This window comes from Vicia villosa, linkage group LG3 (assembly GCF_029867415.1).
Source record: "Vicia villosa cultivar HV-30 ecotype Madison, WI linkage group LG3, Vvil1.0, whole genome shotgun sequence".
Lineage (NCBI taxonomy): Eukaryota > Viridiplantae > Streptophyta > Magnoliopsida > Fabales > Fabaceae > Vicia > Vicia villosa.
In genome coordinates, this window is record NC_081182.1 from 111330853 (window position 1) to 111342558 (window position 11706).

The window sequence follows — 11706 nt, forward strand, 5'->3', positions numbered from 1 at the left end:
GTCTATTAGAAGTGTAGAACTAATAAAGAGAAAGAGAGAGGGAGAGAGAAAGTTTGTTGAAACTGAATTTGTTATTCCTTTCTCAAGGTTACAATTCAGTTTTAACATAGGATATATAGTATAGCTGTGCAGACTAAACTTATCAGTTTAGCTGCTTACAACAACTCTACTTAGGCTTAGCTAAATATGCTAATCTACTATTACTTTATTATCTTCCCCTCAATTACAAGGTCCTACTTGTAGCAATAAGGCTTTGTCATGCACTTGAAGTTTAACCCTGAGTTTCAGAAATCTTTGAGGAGAGAGGGGTTTTGTGAGAAAATCAGCACACTGATCAAAGACATGAATATGCTTAACTAGTAGAGTTTTGCTTAACACTTATTCCCTTAGAAAAAATATATCTAACTCCATGTGCTTTGTCTTGGCATGGAGTAGGGGTTATGTGACAGGGCAACAGTACTCAAGTTGTCACAATACAGGACAAGAGTGCTGAAAGGAACCTTAAGATCAGCAAGTAAGGATTGAATCCACAAGATTTCAGAAGCTGAGTTAGAAAGAGCTCTGTACTCAACTTCAATACTAAATTTGGCCACCAAGGTTTGCTTCTTGGACCAAGGAAAATACCTGAACTAGAGGTAGATCTCCTGTCATAAGGATCTGAGCCCTAATCTGCATCTGAAAATCCTCTAATAGACACAAGAGTCTGAGTGGAAGTAAGTTGCAGCAAGATACAATGATGTAGGGTGATTTTCAAGTACCTGGGAATTCTTTTCACAACTATCCAATGGCTATCCAGAGGGTGAGAGAGAAATTGATAGGCTTTGTTGACAGCAAAACAGATCTCAGGTCTTGTGATATTAGCATATAAGGGCACCAACTATAGATCTGTAAAAGGATGGCTCTTTAAACACATCTATCACATGTTTAGACATTTTTATACCAATAATCATAGGTGTAGGTAACCCTTTAGATTCAGCCATATTTGCCTTAGAGAGCAGATCCTTGACGATGAGTAAATCAAAGAAAAGTATTTTTGTTATCGTATCCACAGATACCGGAATGATATTACTAACAATTAGATTATTGATATCTTCTTAAGTTAAGATTTCTAGTTTGATATAAGTAACAAAACGTAAATTAAACACAATAATGTAAATGCAGGTTTAAGATAAAGAGTGATCTTGCAGGGATTGGTTTTCCTCTATTGTCGTATGCAATATACCTATTAACTATCCATAACCATGTTTTTATTCATATCTCCATATACTTTTCAAAATCAACGAGTATGTCTACACAAAGTTTTACGAATTCCCTCGATTTATTTAATTGACGACGTCTCGATCAATTAAACAAACCGATGGTATTAAAAGTTAAAACTCAAGTATTCAATATGGACCTCAAACCTAATTCTATGTCTAGCAATTAGTATTCAAGTGATTCATTATCTTTAATTCAAGAATTCAAATGCAATCGCATTAACATTCAAATTCATAAAGTTTGTATAATAAGAACAAGATAAAATCGATAATCATAATAACATGCTTATATTAGAAAGATAATCGGTAAACGTACACACAATTTCAGTAGAGTATTCCAATCCCTAGAAAGAGAGAGTTTAGCTAGCCATTTTCATGGTTACTTGTACAAAAAGGAAGAGTTGGAGATGAATGAACATCAATGATGATTCCTCAATCTTTGATGTGAATCCAGCTCGATTCTTCGATTCCCTCTCATAAGTATCTAATAATACGCTTAGGATTCACTATTATAATTATTACAACTGAGATCTGTTAAAATATATTGAATGCCTTTGTGTATTGAACTTGATTCCTTTTATAGCAGATTTTGCCGCCTGTGTTCGCTACGCGAACTTGCTGTTTTCTTCTTGGTTAAGTTTTTGAGTTTGAACCGCCTTCAGCAGACCGCCAAAGTTCGCTACGCGAAGTCTTGTTTTGCTTAAGCGAACTCCGTTCGCCTTTCCTTGCTGCAAGCGAACTGGGAAGTTTTGATTCTGTTTGTATTCGCTACGCGAATCGGGGCTTCGCGTAGCGAATTCTGCCTTTGCTGCTTGCCTCGCTGGAGCTCGTTGCAAGCGAATGGTGCCCTTTTGCTTTTTTCTTGTTTTTGGATTAGTTCGCTATGGGAATTATCATTCGCGTATCGAATGTTCTTTTGTTGTAAGTTCGTTGGAGCAAACCAGGGTATCCTTCTTTAATAAAAAGTGTTTGTATATTTCTTAACTCAACAATAACTTCAATATCTTTTTCTTAATATTTTAAAAAACTTAAAATTGTATGATTTTTGTAATTAATCATTCAATAGTAGCCATAACTTGATAGTTGATACTGTATTCATAACTTGATACTTTATGAAAAAAATTGTGAATATGAAACTAAATTATCATTTTTGTCTACAAAATAGTGACACTCATCTCTACTAACATAGTTATGCACTCCTAGAATTCCTATGCTAAATTAATATGAATACTCTTCTGGATCCTCTATGGCCTTTTCTTTTGTTTGTAATCCTTTCATTCTAATGAGTCTAATTAATTTCTAGCGGATGGTGATCATTTGTTATCATGTAATTTAATGGGTGTGAGGGCTCCGGCTTCAACTGCAATAGCAAATTCAGAGCAACACTTTTGGACATATATTTTACATTAATTATTTAATTAATCAGATATGAATTAACATAATTAGTTATTAATAAATTATATTATGATCAACTATTATTAAACACTAATTATTGTGAATAGGAATTAGTTTAAATGTAATTATTTAGTGTAATTACCGATATAGCCCTGTAACCTTTATATATACGAGAAATAATAATGAGAAAAGCATCAAGCCAAGAATTATTGACATGGTATCAGTAGGTTTTAGATCAAACCTGTGAGTTTTAGGTTAATCTTGGCTTTATTCAGCGACACCCCACTGGGTCGCTCTTGAAATCGTCTCGGTAGATCTCGTTTCTCGGTAATTGAAATCATCTCGGTTCTCAGTAATCTCTTCCAAGATTGCGATTCTAATCTCGGGTGCTTACAATCGTGTTTCTGGCAGTGCTCATAAGTTACAATTTTGTTATTCCTCCTTGTTTGCAAATCGCGTTTGCTTTGATCGTGTTATCGTATCGGTGTCGGCGAGTATTCTGAATTAGGGCTTTGACTCGGTGTCGGCAAGTATTCTGAATTAGGGTTTTGACTTGGTGTCGGCAAGTATTTTCTTCAGTGTTCCGTTGGTGTTTCTTGTTTCACGTTAACAAAATTGTTCTTAAGTCATCTCTGATATTATGGCTTCCGAAGAAGAGATAGATCATATTTGTGTTCGTTTTACCGGAAAGAATTATCTTGTTTGGGAATTTTAGTTTCGGATGTATGTCAAAGGGAAAGGATTATGGAGTCACTTGGACGATGTCTCTTTGGCACCGTTAGAGACAACTGACTTAGATGCATGGGAAATAGAAGATGCTCAAATTATCACTTGGATTCTCGGTACTATTGATCCTCACATGATTAATAATTTGCGATCTTTTTCCACTGCCCAAGAAATGTGGAACTATTTGAAGCGTATCTATAACCTAAACAATGAGGCCAAACGTTTTCAGTTGGAGCTAGACATTGCCAATTACAAACAAGGCAATCTGTCTGTTCAAGAATATTATTCTGGTTTTTTGAATTTGTGGACAGAACACTCTGCGATTATACATGTTGATGTTCCCAAGAGTTCTCTCGCGGATGTCCAAGAGGTCTACAATACTAGTAGGCGAGATCAATTTCTCATGAAGTTTCGTGCAGAATTTGAGGTTGTCAGAGGTGCTTTGCTGAATAGGAATCTTGTTCCTTCTTTAGATACATGTGTTGGTGAACTTCTCAGAGAGGAACAACGTCTTGCTACTCAAGGATCCATGTCTCACGATGTTGTCATTTCTGAGTCTACTATGTTTGCATATGCTCCTCAGAGTAGAGGTAAAGGTCGTGATATTCGACATGTCCAATGTTTCTCTTGCAAACAATTTGGACATTTTGCTCAGAGTTGCAGTAAGAAGTTTTGTAATTATTGCAAGCAGCGGGGCCATATTATCTCTGATTGTCCCACCCGTCCTCCACGATCAGCACAACGTTCGGTGCAAGCATTTCCTGCTAGTACAAGCTCTGTAGTTGGTCCTTCCATCACCAATCCATCTAATGGTGGTTCTCTCCAACCTGAAATAATCCAACAGATGGTACTTCCGCTCTTTCAACATTGGGAATTCAAGGTAAGTCTTCGAATGTTTCCTGCCCGTGGTTTCTTAATTCTGGTGCATCCAATCACATGACAGCCTCTTCTGAATACTTGCACAATTTACATTCTTACCATGGTAATCAGAAAATTCAAATTGCGGATGGTAATGCTCTCTCTATCACGAATGTTGGTGACCTCAACTCTTATTTTCGGGATGTGTTTGTAGCACCTGGACTTGCTTCCAATTTATTATCTATTGGTCAATTGGTTGATAATAATTGTAATGTAAATTTTTCTCGTGATGATTGCCTTGTGCAGGAACAGGTGTCGGGGAAGGTGGTTGCGAAGGGGCCTAAAGTGGGAAGACTGTTTCCACTTCAGTTTATTTCTAGTCATTTATCTCTTGTTTGTAATAATGTCTTGAATTCTTATGAGGATTGGCATAGAAATTGGGTCATCCTAACTCTGCTGTTTTATCTCATTTATTTAAAAATGGTTTATTGGGAAATAAAAATGTTGTTTCTAATGCCTCTCTTTCATGTTCTGTTTGCAAATTAGCTAAAAGTAAAACACTTCCTTTTCCGTCTGGTGCTTATCGGGCTTCCTCTTGTTTTGAAATGATTCATAGTGATGTATGGGGTATTTCTCCTGTAGTTTCTCATGCTCGCTATAAATATTTTATCACATTTATTGTTGATTATAGTCGTTTTACTTGGATATATTTTCTTCGGTCTAAATCTGAAGTGTTTTCTATGTTTAAGAAATTTCTGACATATGTTGAAACTCAATTTCATGAAAGTGTTAAAAATTTTCGCTCTGATTCTTGTGGTGAGTACATGTCTCATGAGTTTCAAGAATTTCTTCAACAAAAAGGCATTTTGTCTCAACGATCTTGTCCCAATACCACCCCAACAAAATGGGATGGCAGAATGCAAGAATCGTCATTTGCTTGATGTGACCCGCACTTTACTTCTTCAAGCTTCTGTACCATCCCGATTTTGGGTGGAGGCTCTTTCCACAGCTGTCTTCTTGATCAATCGTCTTCCTTTTACGGTTATTGATCTCGATTCTCCTTTTTTTCTTCTTTTTAAAATTCAGTCTAATTATAATGATTTACATACTTTTGGATGTGTTTGTTTTGTTCACTTACCTCCATTTGAAAGGCATAAGCTTGGAGCGCAGTCTGTTCAATGTGCGTTTATGAGGTATAGTCACTCTCATAAGGGATTTGTGTGTTATGATGTCACTAACCATCGTTTTCGCATTTTTAGGAATGTGACATTTTTTGATAATCAGTTTATCTTTCCATGTGTTTCTCCTGTCATGAATGATATTGTTACTCTTCCTAAGTTTTCTATTATGCCTCAATCTATAGAACGTTATAAACCAAGTCATGTATATGTCAGAAAACACAAACAGCAGGTTCCCACACCCTTCCCGATGCTGAACCGCCACCTGATCCTGTAACGGTTGAACCACGACGTTCTGGTCGAATATCTCGAGCACCAGATAGATATTCACCAGACATGTATGATTCCTCACATACTTCTCTGACTGCCACGCTCTCTAGCATATCTATTCCTACTTTCTATTCAGAGGCTGTTAAAGATGTACGTTGGATAAAAGCAATGAATGAGGAACTTCAAGCTCTTCAAGAGAATTTCACATCGGATATTGTCTCTTGTCCTCCTAATGTTAAACCCATTGGCTGCAAATGGGTGTATTCTGTGAAATTGAATTCTGATGGGTCCCTCAACCGTTTCAAGGCTCGCTTGGTTGCCTTAGGAAACAAGCAGGAATATGGAATTGATTATGATGAGACATTTGCACCGGTTGCCAAAATGACATCTGTTCGTACGGTACTCTCTATAGCTGCTTCTAACGGGTGGGCTCTTCATCAATTAGATGTGAAAAATGCTTTTCTTCATGGTGACCTGGCGGAAGATATTTATATGACTCTCAAGGTTTATTTCCGTCATCTAAGGGTGTGTGCAAGCTCAAACGCTCCTTATACGGTTTGAAACAAGCGCCTAGAGCATGGTATGAAAAATTTCGCTCCACTCTACTTGGGTTTTCCTTTACTCAGAGTCAGTACGATTCTTCTCTATTTATTCATAGAACATCTACTGGAATTGTCCTACTTCTTCTGTATGTTGATGATATGATTATTATTGGTTCTGATAATGCTTCCATTCAAAGCCTTAAACAGCAGTTACAAGCAGCGTTTCATATGAAAGATCTTGGTAATTTGCATTATTTTCTTGGTCTTGTGGTTCATTCTACATCCAAGGGCATATTCCTCCATCAACACAAGTATGCCACAGATTTAATTTCTATGGCTGGTCTGCAATCGGCTAATCCAGTGGATACTCCTCTTGAGGTTAATGTTAAATATCATCGTGATGATGGTGATCTGTTGCATGATCCCTTATTGTATCGTCAACTCGTGGGTAACCTTAATTACTTGACTATTACTCGCCCTGACATATCATTTGCTGTTCAACAAGTAAGTCAATTCATGCACTCTCCTCGCCACCTTCACTTGGCAGCAGTTCGTCGTATAATTCGTTACTTGAAGGGAAGCTCTCATCGTGGTTTATTCTTTCCTACTGGAGTTCCTCCTAAATTGAGTGCTTATAGTGATGCCGATTGGGCAGGGTGCCCTGATACTCGACGATCTGTCACTGGTTGGTGCATGTTTCTTGGCTCTTCATTGATCTCATGGAAAAGTAAGAAACAAGCGAGAGTCTCTAAATCTTCTACTGAATCTGAGTATCGTGCCATGTCTGCTGCTTGTTCTGAAATAATTTGGCTTCGTGGTCTTTTGACTGAACTTGGATTTCCTCAAATAGAGCCAACTTCACTTTATGCTGACAATACAAGTGCCATCCAAATTGTTGCGAATCCTGTTTTTCATGAACGCACCAAACATATTGAAGTTGATTGTCACTCAATCCGTGACGCTTATGATGACAGAATAATATCACTTCCTCATGTCAATACTCAGTTGCAGATTGCAGATATTCTTACCAAGGTTGTTCCGCGTCCACGTCATCAGTTTCTTGTTAGCAAATTGATGCTCATTGACAAGCAGCATCAATTTGAGGGGGGATGTGAATAGGAATTAGTTTAAATGTAATTATTTAGTGTAATTACCAATATAGCCCTGTAACCTTTATATATACGAGAAATAATAATGAGAAAAGCATCAAGCCAAGAATTATTGACAATTATAACGACTGTGAGTTGTATCGTGATGAGTTGGAGCCTTTTCCCTCAGCTGCTCAGTTATTTAACCGAAGAAATCCTGAACAACTGTTCTTATTATTATTAATTATTCTATAATATAATAATATGCTAAAATTTGCGTTATTCTACTCATTTAAATTTATCAATATGTTCCCCAATAAATATTTATGGAAATCTCTCATTCCACCTCGTGGATCTCTCACACACAATGTGCGTTTTCAAAAATACTATGTTTTCGGAGGTGTATCTCCAAAAGCACTTTATTGAAGTTAAAAGGCCTTGCCAAATGCTTTCAGTTTCTGCTGTTCTGATAATCAAAATGTGCAACCTAATTTATGAACAACTATATTAACATGCATAGTTTTCAACATTACATCCAATATAATGTGAATGGTTACTTTGTTAATTAGTGATGTAAGTTTCCTTATTCCTTTCTTCATAATAGATGTTGTCTTATTACCTTGCTACTTCATGATAGAATTTGCCTTATTCCTATGTTCATGATAGAAGTTAACCTTATTCCCTTGTTACTTCATAATAGAAGTTGCATTATTCCCTTGTTATATCATAATCTAAATTGCGCAAACAAAGTCTAAAGCATAACAAACCAGATAGTCTTCTCAAAACAAAAATCAATAATTAGAGCTTTACTCAAATGGCAGAATTGGCTGTGTCTTTAGTTGTTGACCACCTACTTCCACTGTTAACAGAAGAAGCCAATCTGTTGAGAGGTATTCACAAGGAATTTGCAGATATAAAAGATGAACTTGAAAGCATTCAAGCATTCCTTAAGGATGCTGATAAAAGAGCTTCAACAGCTGAAGGAGACAACTCTAGTGAAGGAGTCAAAACTTGGGTGAAGCAAGTTAGGCAAGCAGCTTTTCACATTGAAGATATCATTGATGATTATATGATCCAGGTGGGACAGCAGCCTCCTCATTCTGGATGTGTAGCTTTGTTCCATAAGCTCAAAAGTATGATCTCTCGCCATCGAATAGCGTCTGAGATTCGAGACGTTAAGTCATATATTCATGGGATGAACGAAAGAAGTGAAAGATATGGCTTCCAACGTTCTTTGGAACAAAGATCAAGCAGTTCTAGAGAAGCTCAGATTTCCAAATGGCATGACCCTCGATTGTCTGCTCTTTACATGGAAGAATCTGAAGTTGTGGGCTTTGAAGAGCCAAGGAAAAAGTTGATTGATTGGATGGTAAATGGAAGGGGCGAGCGCACTGTAGTTTCCGTGGTAGGGATGGGAGGGCAAGGAAAAACCACTCTTGCCAAGAAAGTATTTGACAGCAAGGATGTCGTTGGCCACTTCAATTGTCGTGTATGGATCACAGTCTCTCAATCATATAATGCTGAAGACTTGTTGAGGAAGATCCTGATAAAGTTATGCAAAGAAAAAGGAGACAATGATCCTAGGGATTTTTCTCAAATGGATCGAGCATCATTGACCGATGAAGTGCGAAACTACTTGCAGCAAAAGAGGTATGTTATTGTGTTTGATGATGTTTGGAGTGTACATTTTTGGGATGATATTGAATTAGCTGTATTTGATAATAAAAATGGAAGTAGGATAGTTATCACAACTAGGAACCAAAAAGTTGTGATTTCTTGTAAAAAATCTTCTTTCATTGAGATTCTTATGTTGGAACCTTTAACTCAAGAACAATCTTTAGAGCTGTTCAATAAGAAGGCATTCAAATTTGAATGTGACGGGTGCTGTCCAAAAGAGCTCACTGGTATAGCCATTGAAATTGTTCAAAAGTGTAATGGCTTACCTCTAGCAATTGTGGCCATTGGTGGGCTTTTGTCTACAAGAGAGAAAACTTGGTTTGAGTGGCATAAATTTAGAGAAAACCTAAGTTTAGAGCTAAAGAAAGATACAAATTTGATAGGGATAAAAGAAATTCTTGGTTTAAGCTATGATGATTTACCTTATTATCTCAAGTCATGTTTGTTGTATTTTGGAATATATCCAGAAGATTATGTAGTTAGATCAAAGAGATTGATTCGGCAATGGATAGCTGAAGGGTTTGTGAAGGAGGAAAAGGGGAAGACTTTGGATGAAGTAGCAGAAGGATATTTAATAGAGTTGATTCATAGAAGCTTGGTGCAAGTATCCTCACTTAGAATTGATGGTAAGGTTAAATTTTGTCGTGTTCATGATCTAATACGCGAGATGATCCTTGAAAAAAATGAGGATTTAAATTTTTGCAAGCATATTGATGATGGACAATCACCTTTAAGTGGAATAATTCGACGCTTATCAATAATAGCCTACGAACGAACCAATTTTGATGATTTAATTCCGCGAAATGAAAGGTCGCATGTTCGGTCCTTATTAAGTTTTACAAATGAATTATCAAATTTCTCATTTTATAGGACAATCCCTAAAAAATATAGGTTGTTGAAGGTTCTTGATTATGAATATGTTCGGTTTTCTGATGTTCCTAATGAGTTGGGAAATTTGGTCCATTTGAAGTATTTAAGGCTGAACTATATTACAGTTGGTAATATTCCAAAATCCATTGGCATGCTCCATAACCTAGAGACCTTAGAAATATGGCATAGAGACACCCTTATGTTGCCAAAAGAGATTGGCAAGCTTAGAAAGCTAAGACATCTTATCGGCACAATTATTTCTTTGATTGAAGTAAAGAGTGGTATTGGAGAGATGTCATCCCTACAAACGCTACGTTGTGTTGATTTAGATATGGATGGAGCTGCAGAGGTAATTAAAGAGTTAGGAAAGCTGAAACAGGTCAGGGAATTGGGGTTGATTAATGTTCGTCGAGAAGATGTCAGCCTACTATCTTCTTCAATCAATGATATGCAACATTTGGAGAAACTAATTGTTGGATCATATAAGAATACAGATAAACTCAATGATTTGGATTTGATTTCTTTGTCAACTACGCTTCGAAAACTTACACTACGTGGAAGGCTAGAGAAGTTGCCAGAGTGGATGATAGAGCTTCAAAATATTGTTGAGTTGAAGTTGATGTACTCCCGTTTCACTGAAGATCCAATTAAATCCCTAAAAAGTTTGCAAAACTTGTTGAAGCTCTCTATAGGCATTGGTTCTTGTGTAGGGCTAAAGTTGCATTTTGAAGATGGATGGTTTCAGAAACTAAAGGAATTGCATGTTGGATATGCGGATGAAGTAAGAGCTGTTATCATCCACAAAGGTGCGCTTCCTTCTCTTAAAAAGCTCGAGTTACTAGTACTGGGCAGACTGAAGAATATACCTACTGACATTGAGCACTTGGAGAATCTAGAAGTTCTCCACATTCAAAGTATGGAACTTGAACCTGTGGAAACACTTTCTATTGAGGATATGAATTGGGTCATGGAGCATGTACCCCATGTAGAATTCAGCCTTCATCATGATCAGTATGCTTCCTTCAGGTGTGCTGCTTCTTCCTAAAACCTATATTTTGGTACTAATATTTACTGTTTTCCATAAGCACGAGATGTTTAGTCATGAAAATACAAGTTTATTTTCTTCTGTCATATACTTTATTATTTAAATTCAGAATCACCAATTATGAGGTAATGTTCTTGTTCCGCAGGGACTATTTTGTTTTAATCCTTTAATTTGAAAGACGGTAACTTTTGTAGTGTATAGTGATAATTTGTGGTGATGTGATTTGTCAGGCATTGAGCTTCAAGTGCAATGGCAATTCAGATTCTCCACATGGACTTTTACTACAACAACACTTTAAAAAAAATTATATGTTCTGTTCTCTAATAATGATGTAAGAAATCTCTAAATTGTTTCTTTTGATTTGATATTTGAGTTGTTTGTAATTGTAGTATATTATGTATGCATGTATTGGGCATGTAGCTCCTTTTAAATTATGTACTCAGCATTTTAATTCAACTTCAAACCGTATATTTCAACAACCGGCCTGTATGTATCACTATTATCAACCGTGGCATTGTATCTTTCTGTTCCTCCTTTGGCACTTCTATTTCCTAAAATAAAGAAGAATGATGTATCTTTCTTTAATAATGATTGCAGTAAGATATTGTACTTTTGATTTGAGATTTGTGTTGTATGTAACATGTTATGAGAGCTTCCTTTTCAAGAATTGCTAGATCTTATATATTCAAAATAAGAAAAATGCAGTTTTTGTAATTTAGAATTTGCTTTTCTAGATTATTCAAACATTGACAGTTAGATTTCTTGGTATATTAACCTTGTAGGAAAACTCGTTCGCAGCAA

General features: G+C 36.4%; 1 protein-coding gene across 1 annotated transcript; it reads left to right on the forward strand.

Annotated features, from left to right (window-relative positions):
• Positions 1-8087: 8087 nt before the first annotated feature.
• Positions 8088-11428, forward strand: LOC131656534 (disease resistance protein RPM1-like). The gene is made up of 2 exons (XM_058926235.1): positions 8088-10886; positions 11136-11428. The coding sequence occupies exons 1-2, from the start codon at positions 8128-8130 to the stop codon at positions 11140-11142; spliced, it is 2766 nt and encodes a 921-aa protein (XP_058782218.1). The 5' UTR covers positions 8088-8127; the 3' UTR covers positions 11143-11428.
• Positions 11429-11706: the final 278 nt, after the last annotated feature.

Excerpts from the sequence above, each read along its gene's own strand:
- LOC131656534 (XM_058926235.1), top strand. The coding sequence starts at position 8,128 with ATGGCAGAATTGGCTGTGTCTTTAGTTGTTGACCACCTACTTCCACTG.